This window comes from Moschus berezovskii, chromosome 9, assembly GCF_049115385.1.
Source record: "Moschus berezovskii isolate FMDL1 chromosome 9, NW_MosBer_1.0, whole genome shotgun sequence".
Classification (NCBI taxonomy): Eukaryota; Metazoa; Chordata; class Mammalia; order Artiodactyla; family Moschidae; genus Moschus; species Moschus berezovskii.
This window is the reverse complement of record NC_142468.1, coordinates 90,597,103-90,622,170: the sequence shown is the minus strand read 5'-3', so window position 1 is coordinate 90,622,170 and position 25,068 is coordinate 90,597,103. Positions and strand designations below refer to the sequence as shown.

The following is a 25,068-nucleotide window of genomic DNA, read 5'->3' as shown; positions in this document are numbered from 1 at the left end:
TGGGACTGCCAGTCACTTTTCCTGCACAGACTCTGAATTCGGTGATGGTGGCGTGGAGGGAGGCACGGCACTGACGAGGTGGTTCCCAGGAGCGGTGGTTCTCTGGAATTTTCTCCAACGGCAGGAGTGGGGCGGGGGTAGAAGGAGAAATCTGGAGACGCGTCGAGGCCGCGGCCGGCCGCCTGCCCAGGTGGCAGAGGGGCCGAGGCTGGACCGCAGCCAGAGCCCCGCGGAGTCCCGGCGCCCCTCCCCGCCGCTCCAGCCCTCCCACTTCCTCTGAGGGAGCCGCGGCTGTCAGGGAACCGGGCGCCGCGCGCAGTGCAGGCTCGGGGCGCCGCGCAGAGGAGGCTGCCGCTCTGGCTCGCCGCCCCCCGCCGCCGCTCCGCACCGGGCCCCGCCGCCGCGCCGCGGGCCATGGACCTGCCCAGGGGCCTCCTGGTGGCCTGGACCCTCAGCCTGTGGCCAGGTACGTCCCCCTCTTAACCCCCAGCCCTGGCCTCCGGGAGCCTCTCCCTGACCCGCCCGGGGCTGGGGTCCGGCGGCCAGGAGCCCGTCGCGGTGCGCTCCCAGGGTCCGACCTCCGCGGCTTCTGGGGGACGTGGGTCCCCCGGGAAGTGTCTGCCGTCAAGCGGCTGGCCAACTTCTACCCAAGAGGGAGGCGCGCCGAGGCGGCCTGGCCCCGGGACTTTGGTGTGTTTGGGAAGAGTTGAAGAGGCTCGAGTTGAAAAGCGCCCAGGGCCGGTGGCTCCTCCGGGCGCCCTGCTTTTCTCCAAGGGCCCCGCCGAGCTTCCTGCACCGCCACAGGGGGCACTCGGGGTCCTTCGAGCGCCGAGGCTGGCGGAGGCAGCATCGCTCAGAGCCGGGAGCTGGGTGCGGCGGTGCAGGGGAAGGAGAGTGCTGGGGGAGACCTGAAGCTGAAAGCCGCGCAGAGTCCCTCCGGCCTGGACAGAGCGAAGCCTTGGGGCGGTCGGCGCCCAGGCTGTGGCGAGCCGTCGAGGGCCGAGCCAAAGGCGGCGGGGCGCCGCTAGGCAGTCCAGGACCCCCCCACCCCGAAAACGTTACCTGACCCTCGAAGTAGGGACGGGCCATCGCCCGCCAACCCGCGCTCAGAACTGTGCGCTCATTCAATAAAGCTGGGGACGCCGCGGTCGCCGAGACGTGCGCCGCAGCCTAATGCGCTCCAGGTGCCCGGGTGCGGCTGGGACCCCGGGCCGGCGGGGCGAGCGGCCCGGAGCGAGAGGCCACCCTGGGCTCTCTGCACCGGGGCACCCGGCCGGGGAGTCCCTACACCTGACATCCTGGTGCGACCCGCCACTCCGGGGCGGCAGACAGAGGCGCTGTTCTATAAATCCGGAAAGCTTGCAGGACCCCTCCTTGGCGTGGCCAAGTGCTCTGGCGGGGACCAGCGCCTCGGGGACTGGCCGCTGGGCCTAGCCTCCTCTTCTGCGTGGGCTCCAGATCTGGGATGGGCCAGTAGTGGGAGTCAGACGCGATGGCAGGGGGAGAGGCGCCCTCAAAGAGCACAGGTGGAGAGCCCCCAGCCCAAGGAACTTCACCCCAGTCCCGGGATACCACTGGAAACCTGTACACCCTGTGGCCGTCTATAATGGAGCTTCTGTAGTTGAAAGGGCCTCTGCTGGTGGGGTGCAGTTCAGATCCTAGAGTCACAGCTGAAAACAAACACAGATGCTTTAAGCTGGGGAGGAGGGAGAGTTGGAGACAGCAGGGGAAGAGCTGGAACCAGGCGAGCATATATCTAGAAACCAGCTGATGGAAGCAGAGGTGAAGCCCTCTCTAGGTCATTTAGGCAAGAGGGGAACTCTAGGAACTGTCTTCAAGTCACTAGCAGATCCAGCCACAGGGAAAGGGAATGCACTCCTGTGTGATCCCAGATATGTGGCCCCATCAGAGCTTGAGTTGAAGTAGATGCTTTATGGGGCTGCTCAGGTGGTGCAGTGGTGAGGAATCCACCTGCAATGCAGGAGACGCAGTTGCCATCCCTGGGTCAGGAAGATCCCCTGGAGTATGAAATGGCAGCCCACTCCTGTATTCTTGCCTGGAGAATCCCATGGACAGAGGAGCCTGGTGGGCTACAGTCCATGGGTTTCCAAAGAGTTGGACATGACTGAGCAGTTGAGCCCACACACAGCTGCTTTGTAGGCTAGAGACTTCAGGAAACTAGAGGCAAAGCCTTTGAAATCAGTCTTGGCTTCCATCTGGCTCTGCTGCCCACCTTAGGCAGGTTATACAGTCTCTCCAACAGGTTTCCTCCTCTGTGAATGGAGATAGAAATTCTGAGTGGTTGGCATGATTAAGTGAGGTTGGCACTGTAAGAAAAGTTGTTAATACAGGCCTTGGTGAACAGTAGGGTTGAATCAATGGTTGATAATAATAATGGTAAAACAAAGATGAAGGGGGGAGGGTAAGGGAGTAGGGTGAAGGACAGGGACAGGATTTGTGACTCAGAACTCCCTTTATATGGAGAAAACCACTCCTGAGTTATGTCTGGTCAGTCTGGGTTCTTGAAATGTGGGATTCATTAAACACATCAATCAATGTTGAAACGACATCTGCTTGCAAGGAGCTGGGGGTGGGGCCCAAGCACGTATGCAGTCTGGGCCCTGCCTGTAGCTGAGAACAAGGTGAGACCAGGGAAAGCCAAATAGATGCACTGGGGAGTAAATGGCACAGAGAAGCTAAGGGCTGCAATTCAAACAGGGGACATTCAGTTCTGCTTAAATAAGCAAGGGAGGCTTCCTGGAGGAGGAGATAGCATTTGGACTGGGCCTTGAAAGAATGTGTAGAGTGTGGATAGACCTTCAAGTGGGACTGTTTGTACATTAGAGTGTCATTTCCTGGAACTATGGTAGTTAAAGAAACAAAAGGTGAGTATTTGAAAACCTCCAAGATGCCTCTGGTCTGTGGGAACTCTGAAGATTAGAAGGGTCACAGAGATCATTGGGTCCATCCTCCCAGCTCCAGAACAGGATTGATGTTGATCTCCCATCTGTGCATCACATGGATTCAACGTGAGGATTACTAGGCAGCTTGCCTACTGGTGATGGCACAGTGTGGCTGGGCAGGAACCTTGTCAAAGGCCAAGTTGGGGTGGGGGGTAGGGTGATGGAAGTCCTCACTGAAGCCTTGATCTTTCCAGAGCTTCTGCTGCAGGCTGGGCAGGGTGATGAAGTGGGAAAAACTATCAAGAAAGCCAGAAAAAAAGTAGACAAGTCCAAAGACATCTACAGCTGACATTCTGAGAGAGCAGATCCACTGAGCAGAACTTCCCTATCATGACCCATCTGACGATTATGAAAGACAATATACAAATGAGTCATTTTGCTATACAAGAAATTAGATACAACATTGTAAATCAACTATACTTTGACAAAATTTTAAAAAATAAAATAAACATTAATTCCTCCCAGTTTGGAAGCAGAAAAAAAAAAAAAACCTTAGCCATTACTGAGCACTTGTTACCTGACAGATGATACACAGGGAGACCAGACACAGTGTGGGGCTGAAGGTCCTGGCTTTTCACTGCCTGGAATGGGTCTGACCTCTGATAATCGGGATTCTGTTTCCTTGGCAAGTTACTAACCAGCCCTGTGCCTCAGTTTTCTCATCTGCAAAATGGGGATGATAATATTAATAGTAGAACTTAAAGAGTATCCAAAGATGTATAATGTATATATATTAAGTACTTGAAAAGTTCCAAGCACATATTGAGCATCTAGGAGTTTGTCTTTCTTCTCCAGCGTCGTCATCATCATTGCTCAAGGTACCAGCCATTGAATAAGGTATCTGAGGATGCAGAGGTGCAACTTTCAAACTCAAATCCATAGGGAAGTCTAGAGGAAGTGCGAGGATACTGGAAGCTCAGCGGAAACGTACATGCCAGGGCCCTAATTAAACCTGAACTTCCCTAACCCCTTTCCCCAAAGGCCTGGCCCAAAGTCTTAATTATAATGGAAACTTGGGGGAGAGGGGTTGCCATTGAGGCTGTTTTGAAGTCAATGTGATCCTGGCAGGAGGGTTTTGTGTTGTTTGAGAGAAGAACCATCCCACACAGATGGCCGTTGTGAGTGGGGGTCTTATTCAGCAGAAAAATCTTGTATGGAAAATGCACAGTACTGGGCACCACGGGTGTGCAAAGACTAAGAAGATCCAAACCCTTGGGAAGAGGGAAAGGAGATAAGGTTTGTCGCTTTGCCTCTCGAGTGCCCTCTCTACTGGGAGCTTGTCAGCCCAGCCTCTCGGCTACCGTCAGCCGAGGAGCTTCAGCACACTTCCGCAGGCAGACCCTGGGGTCCCTAAGGAGATGAAAGTGGACCCTCTTTCTTCTTATTCACCCTGTAGTGCTCCCCCCAAGACGGGAGGCCTGTCTCCTCGCCATCCTCTTTGTTCCTAGCCCACCCACAGAGGGCAGTGGGCCCCTGAGGAGCTCAGACAGCAACTCACCTTGGTTTTGCCCTCTGTGAGCCTCTTCCTCTCCCTCCTGTAGTGATCACTTCCTCCAGCAACAGGGAACTTCCCTTCCATCCTCTCCATTCACTGCTTAGGACAGCACCATGCGCTGGGCTGGGCTGGCCTGGCTCTTGATATAAAGAAGGGACTTTTGAAAATTCCAAAAGCCCTCTTTGCTCTTCTTAATGTCTGACTTTGGAGATCACTGTCTCACTCTAGCTTCCAGACCCTCCATACAGTGTTCTATCACAGCTACAAAGAGAAAGGATCCATCATAGTCATCCCCAGGCAGTGACAACCCTTGGCTGACTCAGGGAGGGTCAGCTATGAAGCAAGCTTGAAACGTGCACCAACCCATCTCCAAAACGGTGTCTCTGCTGCCCTCATAGCTTAATGATGCTGCCCAGCCACCACCAGACTGTGGGCTACCATCAGGAGTTCACAGCCATTTGAAACTACTTTCCCTGAAATAATTGTGAGCTCCGAAGTCACCCACATGCCCTCAGTGTGAAGTGCTTGCTCTGCGGAGCTGTGGTCTAGGCAGGACTGTCCCCACCCTGCCAGGTGAAAGTCCAAAATGTTACCTGCAAGGGGAGTAGGGGAGGAGACTGCAGTTGGTCACATTGTAAACGAAAAATAAATAAACTCCCCGCAAAATTTCATGAAGTGTCAGCATAGTGTGTACTTACAGTCTTCACTAGATGAATAAAACCCCACCTGGAGGAAAAAGCCAATGTGGTCAAGCATGCCCCTCTCCCACCCCACCCCGCACCTCTGCCTCTCATTTCCTTTGTCACCGGCACACTTACTGAGCAGGAGTGATGATTCGCGTATGTGTGACCTGGGAACCCAACTCAGTTCAAATCCTTTCTGCTTGGGTGACCCTGGATAAGCCCCTCTGAGACTCAATCCTCATGTGTAAAATGGGTAGAGTAACAACTTCACAGGCTGATGTGTCCTTTAGATGATCTATGGTTCATTCATATCAAGTGTTTGGTACAGCATCTGGCACCCAGTACTGCCTCAGCAAACAGTAGCAGTTCGTGGATCACCCTTCCCATCATTCACTTGATCGATACCAGGCACTGTGTCAAACACTTTCTCACATCTCAGCTAGACCTCGCTGTGGCCACAATCACCAGGTTACACATGAGACATTAAATAGCTCATCCGGGGTCATGCTGATTGAGTAAGAGGTGGTGTTTGGTGTTTGCCTTTAATCCAAGCATAACGTCTCTTCCCTGGTGGCTTAGATGGTAAAGAATCCACCTGCAATGCAGGAGACCTGGGTTCAGTCCCTGGGTTGGGAAGATCCCCTGGAGAAGGAAATGGCAACCTACTCCAGTATTCTTGCCTGAAAAATTCCATGGGCTGAGGAACCTGGCGAGCTACAGTCCATGGGGTTGCAAAGAGTTGGACATGACTGAGCTACTAACACTAACTAACTAATGTCTCTTCAGGAAGTGGGCCTGGAGGGCACAGAAAAATGAATAAGATGCTCTTCCTGGAAGATGCTGTCCTCAGGGAAAGTGAGGTCTGTATACAGTGGCCACCCTCACAGGGGCACTGGCCCAGAGAGGCTGCTCCCTCCTCAGACTCAGCTAGACAGTGACTTCTCAGTCAGGATGTTGGCTTGGTGAGAAGTGGTCCTTATGCCGTGTCTTATAACATGAGAGCCTCTCTCCCTCACTTGCCTTCCTACTCAGGGCCAAGGAGGGCTCTCCCATCTGCCCCCAAGATCCAATACTCTGGGCCACTCTGACTCCCTCTCCAGCCCATCCTCAGGGTCCAGGCTGGGCATTCCTCTCCTCCCTTCCCCGCCTCTGCTTCCCCTAATCAAAACCTGCTCTGAGCTCCCAACCCAGTGAGTTAATTCATGCTGAACAGCACTAATGAATGGTGACAACTTCATGGATCCTACCCAGAGGGATTTGCATTTTAACTGGTTTGTGCTTGAGCCAAAGGAACAGGGGGCTAATGATGGAATTTCAGGTACCAGGATCTGAAATAGGTGAGACCAAATGGTTGAAGCGAGGGACTTTCCTTAGCTCACTTCTCAATCACTGGTCAGATGCCTCCTACCTAGACCCTTGTGTATGATGGGAGCCCTCATCCTGTAACACAGGAGAAGCCAGTCTGTCTGTGGTTTGGAAATGCCACTCTAAAGCAGGCAGAGGTTTTTCCACGTGGCATGTGGGGCGAGTTAGGCAAGTTGCTATAGCAATGTGCTCTAGGATTCCAAACAGGATGACACAGAGAGAAGGGGCTCCTGCCTCCGCAGCTGGGGTTGACAGCTTTCTTCCCCAAGCCGCATCACCCAGCTGGGTCAGGCTACCAGGAATCCTGACCCTGCAGATTTCCAGAACTCGATTCTTTGCAGACTGGGCCTCAGGAAGGCCATGGAAAAATCATGAAATGAGCAAGTGGATGTAACTCCCAACAGTCTGCGAAGAGCACTCCCGTATATTTTTTGTATCAGTCAGAGTAGACTGAGGTCAGAGGTATGTCCATTAGATAGAGAGGGGAGAGAGAGGCTTTTCAAAGTTAAGTGATTTTCTGGGACTTCCCTGGTGGTCCAGTGGCTAAGACTCCGTGCTCCCAAGTGCAACCCAATGATCGGCCTGGGTTTGATCCCTGGTCCAGAAACTAGATCCTGCGTGTCTCAGCTAAGAGTTCACACGCTGCACCTGAGTTCACACTCTGTAACTAAAGATCCCGCATGCCACGACTAAGACCCAGTGCTGATCAATGAATATTTTCTCCAGGATCACATAGAAACTCCAGGGCAGGTCAAAGATGAGATTAGGAACCTAGTTTGCTACACTCATCAGAGAAACATAAGGAGAAAGCACTGCTTCAGCCAAAGGAATGAAGTTCTAATAGTAGATTTTCTACATCTGTGGCAGGCAGGTAGGACAAAATCCTTGAAATCATTCTCTGTAGACTGCTGAGGGTGTCTCCAGTCTCCATCGTTCGCCCTATCTTGTCCATCCCCAAGCCCTCAGACTGCTGCTTTCTGCTGCTTTCTCCTGCTGCCAGGAAGAAGACCACAAAGCTATGTCTATCTCCTCTCCATGCACGGGAACTGGTCTTTTCCTAGATCCCTTAGCCCCTTATATTCAGTGGTTGCTGGCAATCATTAAGTCCCATAAATAGTATGTAGACAGAGCTCTTCTCTGAGTTTATTCCCACCACTTACCACATACACAAGACCAGCTACATAATCTGTGGGGCCTAGTGCAAAATGAAAATACAGGGCTCCTTGTTTAAAGACTATTAAGAATTTCAAGATGGCCACAGCGGAGCATCAGACCAAGGGGGCCCCTTCTGAGTGTGGGGCCCGAGCCACTTCTCACAGAGTTCTCTCCTCTCAGGCTTGTGATGTGGCAAGGAAGGCACAGGATCCCTCTTGACACAGGAAGAGGGTGGTTTGTCCATTTGGCCAGTATGTACTGAGCACCCACGAAACCCCAGGCATCTCCAGGTTCTGGAAATTCCAAGTCAGATAAGGCCCAGCCTGTGCCCCAGGGGACACAGTGAGAGCAGAAAGGCTGCTGATGAAAATGCTGGTGTCGGTGGATGCAGAGGATCCTTGGAGCAGCTCGGTAGGCACATAGCCAGGACCGTGGGATGATTTTAAGCCATGGAATTCAGAAGATGCTTCTGTCTCCAGTTACTAACCCAAGACCACTTTGAGAGCCTTTCTGGGGGACCTTCAGGCATCCGATGCTGGGCTCTGGAGTAGCCCCCTTAGTGCACACGAGAAACCAAAACTCGAAATACTGGCCTTTCCACATGCATGCATGCTAAGTCGCTTCAGTCGTGTCCGACCCTATGGACTATAGCCCGCCAGGCTCCGTGGAATTCTCCAGGTAAGAATACTGGAGTGGATTGCCACGCTCTCCTCCAGGGGATCGTCCCAGCCCAGGGCTCAAACCCATGCCTCTTATGTCTCCTGCATTGGCAGGTGGATCCTTTACCACCTGTGCCACCTAGCCTTCCCACCAGCCGAGGGTACTGGTACTGCTGTGGTCCTGCTGGGCTAACACTTGTAAATAAGGAGTTACTTCTTGGGTTTTTTTACCTGCCCACTTCAGACCCCACTCTTGGTCTGCAATCAGCAAATCCAGTGGTCCTCGTTCCTGGGTGAGGAAGGGAATGATGGTGTAAAACAAAACCTTTGCCTGGACCCCACCAGAACACACCATCACTGTCTATGGTAGAGCCCAGCGTTGGCATTTTTTAAAGCTCCACAGGAGTTCTAACAGGCAGCTGAGCCTGAGAACCACCAGTGTCATCTAAACCCAATCCCCAATCAAGCAGAAGAGAAAACACCGTCCAGGGAAGGGCAATGACTTGCTCAGGGTCACACAACAATCAGTGGTGCAGCCTAGATGTAACCAGATCTCCTGTCTCCCAGTTTTCCAGTCCACCTCCCCCACCTGCAGTTTCACAGGATTCATGGCCAAGCTGGGCTGGAGACACAACGTGGAAACAGAGTGTGGGAGGCTGAGGCAGGAAGTGGGATGGGGGTTGGTAGTTGGAGGGTTTTTCATTACTGACCCTGTCTGTGCCCCGCACAGGGCCATAAGCTATTGATCAGTGTGGTCCCATGTGGCCCAAAGGAAAGCCCAAGAGGGGCCATAGGGTCACCTATTGCGCCAAGCATCCTGGTCAGAAGGACTGGCACGGCGGGAGGAGTCCAACAGAGGGTTAGACAAAGCCCATTAGGGTCACCCCAACCCTGTGATTCTGGGCCCCACTGAAGCTATTCTGAGCATTCAGGTAAAGGAAGCATCTGACTCAGGATTGGAACTGGCGAAGAGAAGCCCAAGTGAGGTGGGGAAGGGATGCTCTATCAGGAAAAAGTGAGGAGGCTTGCCCGGAGGGCAGAGGAGGAAGCCCCTGGGACCAGCCTGAGGCCCCAGCACAAACTCAGGTGTCATCTCCCCTCCTGCCCCCATCCACCCGGACCTTCCTCAATAGCAGGTGAAGTGAAGCTAAAACACAAACTGAGTGTGCAGTCACTTCCTCTGCTTAAGGCCCTCAATGGCTCGCTGTTGCTTTTACATTGAGTCTAGCCTCTTTAATAGAACTCACCAGACCCTGGGTTGCCTGTTCTCAGGACTCCCCGCTCACAGCACCATGGGGCACCTGCACTAAACTGAGCTTCTTAGTTTCTCAAACACACCAGCTGTCTCTGTCCTTCACTCGTGTTGTTCCCTGTATCTGATCTGATCCCCTCTTTCTCTTGTCTCCCACTTAGTCTTCAGGTCTTCCTCCTGAAAACCACACCTGACTCAGTCAGACCTTGGGTCAGTCACTGGTGTGAGTCTTGAGATGCTTGTTCTTCCCGTGATGTTATACCCCCAGACACCACACAGTATTATAAGAGCCTGAACAGTGTCCCCCCTGGACCAGAGCAGGGACCATCTCTCTTATCAGTCTCTGTGTCCTCAGCGCTCTCATAATGCCAGACATAGTGTGTGCATGCTCAGTAGCTTCAGTTGTGTCTAGCTCCTTGTGACCCCATGGGCTGAAGCCCACCAGTTCCTCTGTCCATGGAATTTCCCAGACAAGAATACTGAAGTGGGTTGCCATTTCCTTCTCTGGGATCTTCCCGAACCAGGTATCGAACCCGAGTCTTCTGCATCTCCTTTGGCAGGCGAGTTCTTTACCACTGAGCCACCTGAGAAGACCGCCAGACATTGCACTGCTCACATAATGTGTGTTGAATGAAAGAACTGTCTATCCAAGTCAACGGAAAGATATTTAAGGGCAAGATAGATGTCTTAGGTTTCTTTGCAGATGCACCCACAAGAGGTCCTAACACAGGGGCTTGTATTAGGTGCTCTGCCAGGCTCTTCGGAGGATAAAAGATAAGAGCTAAGTCCTGCCTTCAAGCAGTTTATGGCCTAATAGGAGAGAGATCTTTGAAAAATAGCTAAGTCAAAGGAGGAAGTAATAAAAGCTGTAAGAGAGCTACAAAGGCTCTGGGATTTGAGAGTTGAAAAAGAGATGATTTGTAAATGTAGGAAGAGCAGAGAGTGTATCTGAAAAATGGCCTGATGGTCAGCAGGGTGCTGGAGTGTGTGCTGTAGGGAACTTCAAGAATGGAACACAGGCTGAGGCCACTGAGAGAGGACTGAATGCCAACTAAGGCATTTGGATGTAGCATGGGAGCCATTGGAGGTTTTAGGGGGAGGTTAAAGGCATGTTCTGGGCTTCCCTAGTGGCTCAGATAGTGAAGAATCTGCCTGCAGTGCAGGAGACCCAGATTTCTGGATTGGGAAGATCCCCAGGGGAAGAAGGGAATGTCTACCCACTTCCAGTATTTTTGCCTAGAGAAGTCCACGAGCAGAGGAGTCTGGCGGGCTACAGTCCATGGGGTCACAGAGAATCAGACATGGCTGAGGGACTGACACACACACAGGGGCATGTTCTAATCTGTTTTGAGAGGCTCCCTTGTGGGGCGGGGAGTTGTATGAGACAGGACCACAACTAGGAGCAGGGAGCTTGCTGAGGCGGCTGGAGCCCAGGCAGGAGGGTCCAGAGCCTGGCTAAGGTGACGAGAAGGGAGAGGAGAAAGGAGCCTGTGGGGGGCGGACCCAACATCCTTGGTCCCCAGGGAAGGAAGAGGAGAGAATAGGGGGCCGGGGCATTTAAGGAGCAGGAAGTTGACTGGATTCTGGATGTGTTGAACCTATGGGGCTTTGGGACAGGTGGAAATGTTGGCTGGGAGCTTGGAAGGGAGTCTGACTTGGCATGTTTTGACTGGAAGCCTGTGACATATGTGTGCCTTGGTGCCACTCGGGCCTGAGAGAGAGAGACAGAGAACACTCCCGGCGTGGGGCCTCCTGTCCCTCCATCCCCTTTCCAGACCCAGAAGCAGTGATTCATGCCCCAAACTTAAAGAGAACCCAGACTCTGATTTTAAAAGCCTTTCAGAGCAGAAGAAACCAACCAGAAGGCCAGGCCAGACCACAAGGCAAACATCAGCTGTGGAATGTGCTTGCTGTTGATGGTGAGGCCAGCCAGGGGCAGACATGCTGGCAGGCTCGGCAAGAGGCCCCTCTGGTCGTCCCGAGGTGGTCCCTGCTCTTTCCTCTTTTCCCTGTGGATCTGCCTGCCTTTGAGCACATCTTCAAACTCGCCCCCTCCCCCGCCCCCAGCCTGTAAGCTGGGCTGGTTCCATCATCCTTGGTGAGAAAGCTCTGGTCGGCCATCTGTCTTTCCACCTCCACTCAGCCCAGAGGACTAGGACCAGGGGACAGACAGAGGTCTGGGGACTGCCGAGGGGGCACCCAGAAAGGCTCCCATGGCTTGTGGCCACAGCTAACCCACTGGTCTCCCTGCCTCCACCCTGTCCCTTCAGCTCCTGCTCCCAGTGGCCAGAGGGATACTGCCGGGATATAGATCAGATCACATCCTATCTCTTTGCCCCAAAGCCTCTGGGGCTCTCCTTCTTCTCTGGGTGAGAGACCTGTGGGATCCAGCTCCCCTGCCTTTCCAATCTTATCCTCTACTCCTCCCCCACTTGAGCCTTCTGCTGCACTCACACAGTTTCTGGAATGTTCTTGAAACATACCTGGCGCCTTGGGCTTCACCGTCTGCCTGGGATGCTCACCGCCAAAGAGCCTCTCTCACTTCCTTCAGGTCTTTTCTCTAACACCTCCTCTCATCGAGGCCTTTCCTGCTCCCCTGACTAAAATGTCAGCCTCCCCTGTGTGCACTCCCTTACATAAACCCCTGCCCCTGCTTTAGTCCCACTGGGGTATTCCTCACTCTCGAGCATTAATACTAATTTTTTTAATTCACCTTGTGTCTGTCTCCTCCGACAGAGTGTAATCATGAGAGCAAGAATTCTTTTCGTTGTTGTTGTTGGAATATAATTGCTTTGTGTGTGTGCTCAGTCTCTCAATCGTGTCCGACTCTTTGTGACTCTATGGACTGTAGCCTGCCAGACTCCTCTGTCCATGGGATTTTCCAGACAAGAATATTGGAGTGAGTCACCATTTCCGCCTCCAGGGGATCTTCCCAACCCAGGGTTCGAACCCTTGACTCTTGCATCTTCTGCATTGGCAGGCGGGTTCTTTACCACTGAGCTACTGAGGAAGCTCATAATTGCTTTACACTCTTGCGTTAGTTTATGCTGTACAGCAAAGTGAATCAGCCATAAGTGTGTGTATATCCCCTCCCTCTCGAAACTCCCTCCCACCAAACCAAGTCCCACCCCTCTAGGTTGTCACAGAGCTCCAGGCTGAGCTCCCTGTGCCGTACAGCAGCTTCCCACTAGCTGCTTCTTTCACACATCATAGTCTACATATGTCAGTGCTACTCTCCCAGTGTGTCCCACCCTCCTTCCCCCTTCTGCGTCAGGACAGCAATAGAAATACAGATGTACAGAGCGTGGATGCTTGAATGTTGTTTTACATGTGTACCCCAAGGTTCAGCGACATGCCCGGCCAAAGTAGTCAAGTGATAAGTGGTTGTAGAATGAATGAATTAATCAATGAAAACCTCCCCCCAGCCTGCAACAGCCTGAAATCCTAGTAGCTACTCCTTCTTGAGATAAGTGTCACCCAAGCTCCAGTCACCTTTCTTAGGACACCAGTCCCCCAGGTATTCACTCCTGACACTTCCAAGGCCATTTGTTATTAAAGACTTTCTTTCCAGACAAGAAGAGGGTGGTGGTGGTTATAAGTGGGCAGGTCTTGCAGGAGGGATTCTTGATGGGAGAAGGGCCTTGAAAGGGGAAAATCATTCACAGCATGCAGCCCAAGCCAGCGCAGCTGGCCCCATGCTATTCAGTGTTATTTACTGTGACTCAGAGAGGACACAGGGAGACATGGGATGGGACGTGTTTTTACGCAATGAAAACCTAGGTATGTGACGGGACTTCCCAGAGAACACGGGGGTGGAACAGAAGTTTAAAATGCCTCTCTTCCCACAAAAGTGTGGTGATTCAGACATCACCCGTGGCCCACAGAACGTGGACGTGTCCTCTGGCACCCCAGAAGGCGCTGGGAGTGCCCAAAGAAGATGGCAGGGCTGAGCAGTAGGCCCCAGTAGTAGACCTTGGTGACCAGGGAGATGATGTGAATGAAACCCATTGAACAGGTGGGGAGACTGAGCCTGAGCCCAAGGTTCATATTACGGGCATGTGCCATTGACTTGGGGTTTGAATAATGGCCCTGGTACTTAATAAGTGTGTGACTTTGGACAGGTCACATCATCTTTTTAGAATGTATGTGAAAGTGTTAATCACTCAGTCGTGTCTGACTCTTTGCGACCCCATAGACTGTAGTCCACCAGGCTCCTCTGTCCATGGACTACTCTAGGCAAGAATACTGGATCGGGTTGCCATTTCCTTCTCCAGGGGATCTCCCGAGACAGGGCTTGAACCTCAGTCTCCCACATGGCAGACAGATTCTTTACCATCTGAGCCACCAGGGAAGCCCCTTGGAATGTATAATGGAAATGATAATGCCTACCCTGTAGAATTAGTATAAACCATTGGAAATAATGCTGATTACCAAATGACATGTCTAGTAAGGATGAGGTGCTCTACTAAATGTGTACAACTTGCTGACAGTCACTGAGGGCTTCCATGAATCGGGCTTGGTCTGAGCACTCATCTTCTCGATAATCCTGTAAGAGGGGTGCTGTTATCTCCCCCGCTTCAGAGATGAGGGAACTGAGGCATGTCATTCCGTAATTTACCCAAGATCACCAGGGTCATAAAGTCACAGCCTGGGATTTGAATCCAGGGAGATCTGAGTCCAGAAACTGCAACTCCTAGAGGTCTTGTGACTTGCCTGAGGTCTTGCAGCTGCCGATGAAGATGAGTTCCAGACTCCAAATCCAGGTTTGATCATCTCCAAAGGCCACCTTCTTTCCTGCTTTTCCTGTACCGCTCACATAACTCTGGCCGTATTTGTGTAACATCTGGAATATTTTCACTTAATAATTTTCATTCAATTGACTTTAAATCAACTCAGTCTTTTCAAATACCCTCATCCTAAGCAATAATTGGTATGATATCTAAGTTTTGATTTGCTTGTAGTTTCTTAATATCCATTAAACATGGGTTGGCAAGTTTTCCCAGATGGCTCAGTGGGTAAAGGATCTGCCTGAAATGCAGGAGACACAGGAGATAGACAGGGGTTTGATCCCTGGGTTGGGAAGATCCCCTGGAGAAGGAAATGGCAACCCACTCTAGTATTTCTTGCCTGAAAGATCCATGGACAGAAGAACCTAGTGGGCCACAGTCCATGGGGTCAGAAAGAGTCGGACACAACTAAGTAACTAAGCACACCAGTGCCTCGTTTTAATGTTCACCTTTGTCCCAGCTAAACTCTTTGCAGCCACTGTGCCATAGGGGACACTAGGTGTCCCTGTGCAGCCCTCAGGAAGGACGGCTGTCCCCTTGTCCCTACTCATCCAGAACTGAAGCGCAAGGAGGCTCAGATTTGACTGGGGGATTTTTTTGACAAGAGAGATCTAAGCTCCACTTATGTGTGGCATTATTTCTAAGCTTACCCTGGCTCTGTTTGTTTGGAGGTTTGTTTGTGTTACTGTTTATTTCTTTTAAAAAAATATTTATTTATTTACTTGGCTGGGTCTTGGTTGCAGCATGCAGGATCTAGTTCCCTGACCAGGGATTGAACCTGGGCCCCCAGCATTGGGAGTGCAAAGTTTTAACCACTGGACCACCAGGCAAGTCTTTCTTTGGAGGTTTTGTCAAGGACCCCTCCCCCACCAAGGCTAGCACCTCCTTGGCACATGCCAGGAAGAGTCCTGAGAAGTTAGCAGGCTTGGCCGTGTTCTCTCTTGCTCAGCCCTCCCCAGGGTGAGGCCCAGGAGGGCACTTTCCCACCATCTAGTAGCCAGGTCCCTCACTATTTCTGCAGTGCTATTTGGCTGGATAGTGGCTCCCCTGGACAGTGGTGCCCCCTGCTGATGGAGACAGGCTGGGGAGGAAGGGTCTGCCCAGGGTGCCCCTCTCTCAAGGGCAGAGGGAGCTTTTATGCAGAACCAGAGGCCAAGAACCCCAGAGCAAAGCTTTGCTGAGCATGGGTCTGGCCTGAAGTTGGGAAAGGGGAGAGAAAGAGGTAGGGGTGGTGTAGGAACCACTGGGGAGGGCAGTTTGAATAAGTTTGTTGTCTCCATGAAAGAAGAGGAAACCCCAATCCTCTCCATAACAAATGTCCTTAGAGGACGTAGGTTAAAGTGGAAAGGATATTGCTGCTTTCTCTAGGCCCTAACAGCTCCAGAAAGGCCTCCTCTTCCAAGAAACCTTCCCAGACTTCTGCCAAAGGGATTATCATATTTCTGTGAGCTTCTGTGTCACTCAGCTGCAGCTCCCACCTGTCATCCTATCAGCTGTGCTCCCACCGTCCACGAGGCTGCCTGTCTCTTGGGCGGTGGGCACCGCTTACCTCCTTCCCTCTTACTTTCTCCTCTGTGCAGCATCGCGCCATCTGCCCTTCCTGTAACTATTAGGGTCTTGACATTTCCCCAGGCAGTTCCCACCAGGCAACACTTCTCTTCTTTAAACCTTGACTCCTCACAGCCTGCTGGACAGTAAAACAACTGGAAAGTAAGTCGCACAGAGGAGTTCACAGCTGGAATGTTAGATCCACCCTGCCTCATGTTGATTTTATAGGAAAGGCTGTTTGAAATCAGCCAGGACTTACCCCAAATGGACCAATCTGGGCCAACCCTGAGTGTTACAGAAGTGGAAACCAAAGCCTGGGACTGGATTGTATCTCTCACTAACTGGACCTTCCAAACCCAGGGTTATGAAAAAGCCCTGGACTGTGGATAAAGACTTCTGGGTCAAGTTCAGGCTCCAAGTCTAAACTTAAATTAGCCATGTGTCCTCTTAAGACTTCCATTCAATCACTTCTAAAATAAATGTTTGGCCTTCATGTTTATGAGAGCTCTTTGGGGGCTGTGCTTCCATGCTTCTGTGAACATTTCCTGAACCAGAGTTTTCCCTCTGGTTGTAAAGCTACGTGTTACATGAGAAAGAAGTTGACAACAGAAATTCTTTTTCATTTCATTTTATTTTAAACTTATTTTTATTGAAATGTAGTTGATTTAGAATGTTGTGTTAATCTGTGCTGTATAGCAGAGCGATTCAGTTATTCACATACATCCACTTATACATATACATACATATACATTGTCTTTTATATTCTTTCCCATTATGGTTTGTAACAGGATATTGAAAATAGTTCCCTATGCCACACTGCTGGACTTTGCTTATCCATGCTGTATAATATATTTAGTTTGCATCTGCTAATCCCAAATTCCCAATCCATCACTCTCCCACCCCTTCTTCCCCCTGATAACTACAAGTCTGTTCTCTGTCTGTGAGTCTTTCTTTTCCATAGATAAATTCATCTGTGTCATATTTTAGATTCCACATATGAGAGGTGTCGTATGATCTTTGTCTTTCTGTGTTTTACTGATTTAGAATGATAATCTCTGGGTCCATCCATCCATGTTGCTGCAAATGGCATTGTTGTGTTCTTTTTCATGGCTGAGCAGTATTCCATTGTGTATATGTGGCACATCTTCTTTATCTATTCATCTGCTGATGAACATTTAGGGTGCTTCCATGTCTTGGTTATTGTGAATAGTGCTGCTGTGAATATAGGGCTGCATGTATCTTCTTGAATTAGAGTTTTGTCTAGATATATACCCAGGAGTGGGGTTGCTGGGTCATGTGGCAGCTCTGTTTTTAGTTTTTTGAGAAAACTCCATACTGTTTTCCATAGTGCCTGCACCAATTTACACTGGAATTCTATTTTAAAACAACTTCATCTAGAATATAGATGGACGCACTGCATGACTGGCCCTTCCTCGTCCACAGGTTCATGAGGAGTCCTATGCTTCAGAGGAGTCCTGGGCTTCAGAGTCCTGGGTTTCCAAGAGGGAACTTGGAACCTGAACATCCCAGATAAGTGGCTTGTATTCCTCCAGTGATAGGGGATTCACCACTTCACAGGATAGGCCATTGTTTTCTAGCAAAGGCAGATGGAGTCATGAGCCCTTAATTCTTCTAAAGTTGTAAAAGTGGCATTAGACATTGGGATAGTTTTGGAATCGTAAATAACTGACATGTACCAAAAACCAAAGGGCTTCTGCATAATCGCTCAGAACCAAAGCAATTCCACTCCTCGGTGTCCTCTAGCCCCACCAAGCCTAGCCAATAGCATCCAGCTTAGCTTGGGTTCTGGTGCATTTATGTTGGGCTCTGTGCAGACAGAGAACTTTTCAAACGGGTGGGGTGTATCCGTTGCAGGGCGGGCCCTGCAGGCTTGAAAGGGACGGGCCCCCACAGTTCCTTTTTTTAGTTCACATTCAAAGACCAGGGGCAGACAGGCCTACAGTTCTCTGGGTCCTCACTGCCCTACTTCCTCTCTTCCAAGGGAAAGCCTTGCCACAAATTGCATATCCTGAGCCTTGTCTTGTTCTTACTTTGTCCAAACACCCCCTGGACTGGCACTGACCTCAGATGCCCAAAGCTCTTGATCTGCACACTCCATAACAAGCAGGAGACAATCTTAGGAGTTGGAAAACCAAAACCAAACTGTCTGAGCTCTTTGAGCTGGTTAGTATGTTAGGAAAGGGAGGAACTCACTGTCCAATTCGTCTCCCCTTGAAATGACCAGTGGCCAGGATCAAAAGTGGGCGGAGCCGCCACGTACAGCCCTGCAGGTTGCATACTGCATAACTCAGTCTGCCATTAGGTTGGCCAAAAAGTCCGTTCAGATTTTTCTTTAGCTTACAGAAAGTCCCAAAACCAAAAAGCCAACTCAATACAATGTAAACAGTCCCCTCTGCAGTTGTGAGGTGTAGTGCAGTGACCCAGAGAGTGACAGGTAAAGAAATTGGTAACAGAGCACATGAACGGGCTTCATTAAGTCCAACACAGGGACTTGGAGATACAGCATCTAGTCCAGCGTGTAGTTGTTACAGATAAAGAACTTGAGGGCCGGGGAGAGGAAGAAATTGGTCCAGAGTGTTAAAAACAAGTTAGAAGCTGTGCTGGGATTAGAACTAGGGCTTCTGAAGCCAAATTCAACGCTCTGACTTCCCTCCCTTCCCGAGGCTCTGGCTATCACGTTCGCCTTCTACTCCTTGTTGGCAGGTTGGTGTGTGGGGTTAGTGGGGTTCTCAGAGGCCTGAATCTTTCTGTGCTCTCTCTCTGTTTTTGGTCTCATATTGTCTGATAAGTCCACAGGTGCATACTGAGCCTCTGTTGTGTGCTAGCTGTTGTTCTAGATCCTGAGTATTAAGTCAGGGGAGAGACAGATACAGTCCCTTCAGTGGAGTGCTGGGAAATGTGTAATTGACTCTGGCTCTTGGGATGGAGTGGAGAGTCCTTCTCTGTAGCATTTGCCAATGACTGTGGTGTAATCACATCTTTAAATCAACTTTAAGCTACCAGCAGTCATCACTGAGAGGGAAGATTGTACACAGTTGTCTCTTGTGAGAAGAATCCAGCACACCACTCGCTCCTTCCCTTGTGGAACTTAAACTCCAGTGGGAGAATAAACAAATAGCTCTCGTAGCCAGCTATAATTACCTTTAACTATAAAAGAAATAAAGAAGATGCTTTGAGGGAGAGTAATGGATTCTCCATAGCATTGTCAGGGAAGATTTGTCCCAGGCTGTGACATTAAAACTGGAGGTTGAGGGACTTCCTTGGTAGCTCAGTGCTTGGGACTACACACTTCCAATGTAGGGGACACAGGTTCAATCTCCGGTCAGGGAACCAAGAACCCATATACTACTACGTGGTGCAGCCAAAAGCAAAAACAAAAGAAAATTGGAGGTTGAGAAGGAGCTGCCTGAGCAAAGATTTGGGAAAGACCTTGAGATGGAAAGAGCTTGATTTGAGGAGCAGGGAGGAAGGCAGTGTGTCTTGAAGCCGCAAGTGATGAAGTTTGTGGCACAGGAGCAGACAGTTCCTGCAGGGCCTGGTGGGTCCTGGGAAAGGGTCTGGAATCCACCCTACATGTAATGGGAGGACCCTGGGGTGTTTGAAGCAAGGAAGTGCCAGGATCTGGTTGGCATTTTTAAAAGGTCACCCTGGAATCGAGTCACCGGTAGAAGACTGGTGTTATTAAGTGCAGGCAGAAAAGGACAAGGATAACTAGAACTGGGTGATGTCAGAGGAGACCCAGAAGAGTGGACTTGAGAGGACTAGAGGGGGTAGAACCTGCAGGCTCTGCTGATGGGAAGTGGAGGAGAATCCCGAGGAAGGGCCTCCAAGCTTCTGCCTTGAGCAGCGGGGTGGATGGTAACGCCAAGCGCATTGATGGGGAGACTCAGGGAAAAGCCGGTTTGGAAGAGAAAACTTCAGGTACCTCTTCAGTCATGTGACGTGAGGGATGCTAGAAGACATCTAAGTGAAAATGTTCTCGGGGCAGCTGGATGTTGGTCATGGGACTCAGAAGGCAGGGCTGGGCTGGGCTGGGGTGTGGTCTGGGGTTCTCAGGAGCCCAGGCCACTTTGGGGTGACATGAGGAAAGCAGCAGCCCAAGGCACACCACACTCAGCCGGATACTAAGGTGGATATTTGGGGTCACATCTCCTGATTCCATTTTTCCACACAGCTTGGGGTATGTGTGTGCATTTTAGTTAATCAAGACTTCATCGTACTTTTTTTTGCATACTTCTGACTTTTTATTCAGTTTGCCATATACACACAAGATCTGTATTATGCAATACTTTGTTCTTCTTTTGTTTTTTTAATTTTTTGTTTTTTAATTTTTATAGTGTTGTGTTGGTCTCTGCTGTACAACAGTGCAAATCAGCCATAATTATACATATATCCCCTCCATCTCGAACCTTCCTCCCATCCCCGCCTCCCACCCATCTGGGTCATCACAACAGGAATTCATCATGTCACTGCTGGTGTGTTTTAAAATCCTTCAGAGTAGCTCTTGAAAGCTTTAAAGAAAGAGCTCCATTTTGATCAATGTCTCCACCTAGAGAGAAAGATAAATGATGTAAGGCAGAAAACTCTACTGGCTTTCATGAAACTGTGAGTCTTATTCCTGACAGAGGTGATCCGTGTGTTCTCTGAAGGCATGGGATGGCTGTCCAAAGTTGGGAGTGAAAACAATGTTAATTACAGCAAATTTCAGCCTGTTGTTTCTGTTTCCAATTTTTAGGCCTGTTTTCCATGAGCTTGACATCTGCTTAACCAACACATTGGCAGACTCCTGGTTTAAAAAAAAAAAAAATCAAAAGGGCAGATTTTTGCTCTCACCAGCACTTGCTCCGACTTTCCATCTCCACCCTCTGCATGCTGATGCGAGGGTCTCTATTCAACCACATCCACCTGCCCCCAGCAAGCATTTGGTCTCCTCCGCAGACCCTTAGCAACAGAGCTCCCACTGAAAAAGACTCCCAAGCCCATGTCTGTTGGTTTCTGATTTAGAGAATTCTTCCTTCTATAAGGCTGTGAATGCTTTGGAGAGTTGAGGGGATGTTTTGATAAGTCACACATTAGCGACCATGTGTTTGTATAGCACAGAATATGACACTGGGGGAACAGAACCATTTTAAAAATTTTATTTATTTATTTCATTTTATTTATTTATTTATTGGCTATGCTGGGTTTTTGTTGCTGTACACAGGCTTTCTTGAATCTTCCCTGCTGGCTCAGAGGGTAAAACGTCTGCCCGCAATGCAGGAGACCCAGATTCAATCCCTGGGTCAGAAAGATCCCCTGGAGAAGGAATGGCAACCCACTCCCGTACTCTTGCCTGGAAAATCCTATGGACAGAGAAGCCTGGTAGGCTACAGTCCATGCAGTCGCAAAGACTCGGACACGACTGAGCAGCTTCCCTTCACCCACAGGCTTTCTCCAGCTGTGGCGAGCAGGGGCTGCTTTTCGTTGTGGTGTGCAGGCTTCTCGGTGCACTGGTTTCTCTTGTTGGGGAGCACAGGCTCTCGGGGCTCGGGCTTTCATAGCTGTGGCATACGGGCTTAGTTGCCCTGTGGTCTGTGGGATCTTCCTGGACCAGGGATCCATCCCATGTCCCCTGCATTGGCTGGTGAATTCCTAACCAGTGGGCTACCAGGGAAGGCCCAGAACCATTTTCTGATGAAAGAAGGATACTGAAGTAGGGGAGAGAGGTTGGCGGGTCAGACACCCAGCATATATCCTGGGGGCACACAGAGCCTGGCTGGAGAGTGGTGAGTGGACAGGAGGGCTGTGGGCAAAAGGGAATGCTGTCTTGTGTCCCATCTGCTCACGTCCTTCTTAGATGTGCAGTGCATTCTCAGTTGCTCAGCTGTGTCTGACCCTGTGCAGCCCCTGGGACTGTAGCCCACCAGGCTCCTCTGTCCATGGAATTCTCCAGGCAAGAATACTGGAGTGGGTAGCCATTTCTGATGAGCTCATCCAAGGATAATTGTTTTCTGTCAGACCTCAACATGAATCAGCCATAGGCATACATATGTCCCGTCCCTTTTGAACCTCCCTCCCATCTCCCTCCCCATCCCACCCCTCTAGGTTGATACAAAGTGCCTGTTTGAGTTTCCTGAGCCACACAGCAAATTCATACGGTGATGTGAGTTTCCACGTTACTCTTTCCGTACATCTCACCCTCTCCTCCCCTCTCCCCATGTCCACATGTCTATTCTCTATGTCCGTTTCCATTGCTCCCCTGTAAATAAATTCTTCGGTACCATTTTTCTAGATTCCATATATATATGTTAGAATACAATATTTGTCTTTCTCTTTCTGACTTACTTCACTTTGTATAATAGGTTCTAGGTTCATCCACCTCATTAGAACCTTGACTCAAATGCATTCCTTATAATGGCTGAGTAAGAAGACTCTTGAGAGTCCCTTGTACTGCAAGGAGATCCAACCAGTCCATTCTAAAGGAGATCAATCTTGGGTGTTCATTGGAAGGACTGATGCTAAAGCTGAAACTCCAATACTTTGGCCACCTCATGCGACGAGTTGACTCACTGGAAAAGACTCTGATGCTAGGAAAGGTTGGGGGCGGGAGGAGAAGGGGACGACCGAGAATGAGATGGCTGGATGGCATCACTGACTCTGTGGACATGAGTTTGAGTGAACTCCAGGAGTTGGTGATGGACAGGGAGGCCTGGCGTGCTGTGATTCATGGGGTCGCGGAGAGTCGAACACGACTGAACGACTGAACTGAACTGAACTGAACTGAATATTCCATTGTGTGTATGTACCACAGCTTCTTTATCCATCCATCTGTCAATGGACATCTAAGTTGCTTCCATGTTCTAGCTATTGTAAATAGTGCTTCAAAGAACAGTGGGATACATGTGTCGTTTTCAGTTTTGGTTTCCTCAGGGTATGTGCCTAGAAGTGGGATTGCTTGGTCATATGGTGGTTTTATTCCTAGTTTTTTGAGGAATCTCCATACCTTCTTCCATAGTGGCTGTATCAATTTACATTCCCACCAACAGTTCAAGAGCATTCCCTTTTCTCCACACCCTCACCAGCATTTATTGTTTGTCGACTTTTTGATGACAACCATTCTGACCATGTGAGGTGATATCTCATTGTGGTTTTGATTTGCATTTCTCTAATAATGAGCAAGGTTGAGCATCTTTTCATGTGCTCATTAGCCATCTGTATGTCTTCTTTGAAAAAATGTCTGTTTAGGTCTTTTCCCCACTTTTTGATTGGGTTGTTTGCTTTTCTGGTTGTATGAGCTGCTTGTTGAATGAGCTGCTTGTATATTTTGGAAATTAATCCTTTGTCAGTTGTTTCATTTGCTATTATTTTCACCCATTCTGAGGGTTGTCTTTTCACCTTGCTTATAGTTTCCTTCGCTGTGCAAAAGCTTTTAAGTTTAATCAGGTCCCACTCGTTTACTTTTGTTTTTATTCCTGTTACTCTAGGAGGTGGGTCATAGAGGATCTTGCTTTATGTCGTCGAGTGTTCTGCCTATGTTTTCCTCTAAAAGTTCTATAGTTTCTGGTCTTACATGTGGGTCTTTAAGCCATTTTGAGTTTCTCTTTGTGTATGGTGTTAGGAAGTATTCTAATTTCATTCTTTCACATGTAGCTGTCCAGTTTTCCCAGCACCATTTATTGAAGAGACTGTCTTTGCCCCATTGTATATTCTTGCCTCCTTTGTCAAAAATAAGGTACCCATAGGTGCATGGGTTTATTTCTGGGCTTTCTATCTTGTTTCATTGGTCTATATTTCTGTTTTTGTGCCAGTACCATACTGTCTTGGTGAATATAGCTTTGTAGTATAATCTAAAGTCACAAAGGTTGATTCCTCCAGCTCCATTCTTCTTTCTCAGAACTGCTTTGGCTTTTTGTGCTCTTTTGTATTTCCATATGAATTGTGAAATTTTTTGTTCTAGTTCTGTGAAAAATGCCATTGGTAATTTGATAGGGATTGCATTGAATCTGTAGATTGCATTTGGTAGTATCGTCATTTTCACAACATTGATTCTTCCTACCCAGGAACATGGAATATCTCTCCATCTGTTTATGTCATCTTTGATTTCTTTCATTAGTGTCTTATAATTTTCTGTGTACAGTTCTTTTGTCTCCTTAGGTAAGTTTATTCCTAGAGTTTTAATTCTTTTTGTTGCGATGGTGAATGGAATTGATTCCTTAATTTCTCTTTCTGATTTTTCATTGTTAGTATATAGAAATGCAAGTGATTTCTGTATATGGATTTTGTATCCTGCAACCTTGCTAAATTCACTGGTTAGCTCTAGTAATTTTTTCTGATACTATCTTTAGGGCTTTCTATGTACGGTATCATGTCATCTGCAAACAGTGAGAGCTTTACTTCTTTTCTGATCTGGATTCCTTGTATTTCTTTTTCTTCTCTGATTGCTGTAGCTAGGACTTGCAGCACTATGTTGAATAATAGTGGTGAAAGTGGACACGCTTGTCTTGTTCCTGATCTTAGGGGGAAGGCTTTCAGGTTTTCACCATTGAGAATAATGTTTGCTGTAAATTTATCATATCACTTATTCGTTCTTCAGTCTGTTCTGTCCACGCTGATGCGAGCCTGTTGTGTCCCAGACACTGTGCAAGGCTCAGGGGTGAGGAGGGACAGAACCCTCTCAGTTCATTTAAGGTCACCTCCCTTATGGCACAAAGGCAAGGTTATCATAGGGTCTTCAAAGCTTCAACTCAAATGAAAGCTTCCCAAAGAAAGCTATTGCTGGTCCAGCTGGAAAGGTGTCATTTTGGGGTGTGAGTAGAGGGTCTCACCCAACCCCACTAACAAGAGCTCTCCACTGCCCTGTCTGCACTCTCAGAGACACAGCCAGCCTTGATGAGGATGCTCAAAAACAGTAAAGGATGTGGAGCCTTGGAAGCAGACAGGAAGCAGCCCTCAGCACCAGCACACGGGCCCGGGGCAAGTCGGTCTCGGACCTTTAGATTCCTCACTGGTTTAACGAGGATAAAAACCCCTAATCACTTGTTAGAACTAAATAAAATACTATTCTAAGGCACCTGGCCCATCCTGGCACTTGGTGGGTGCTCTGAGTATAGCAGGAGATCTTCGCCAGGAGATTCAGAGAAGGAATGGAACGTGAGCCCTGC

General features: G+C 49.4%; 1 protein-coding gene across 2 annotated transcripts in view; it reads left to right on the top strand.

Annotated features, from left to right (window-relative positions):
• The first annotated feature begins 329 nt into the window (after positions 1 to 329).
• Positions 330 to 25,068, top strand: part of ITGA11 (integrin subunit alpha 11) — a 129,966-nt gene continuing 105,227 nt past the window's right edge. For both annotated transcript variants that reach the window (XM_055436940.2, XM_088839942.1), the window contains exon 1: positions 330 to 466. In XM_055436940.2, coding sequence (XP_055292915.2) covers positions 415 to 466 — 52 coding nt within the window. In that variant the 5' untranslated portion in view covers positions 330 to 414. The remainder of the gene's footprint in view (positions 467 to 25,068) is intronic.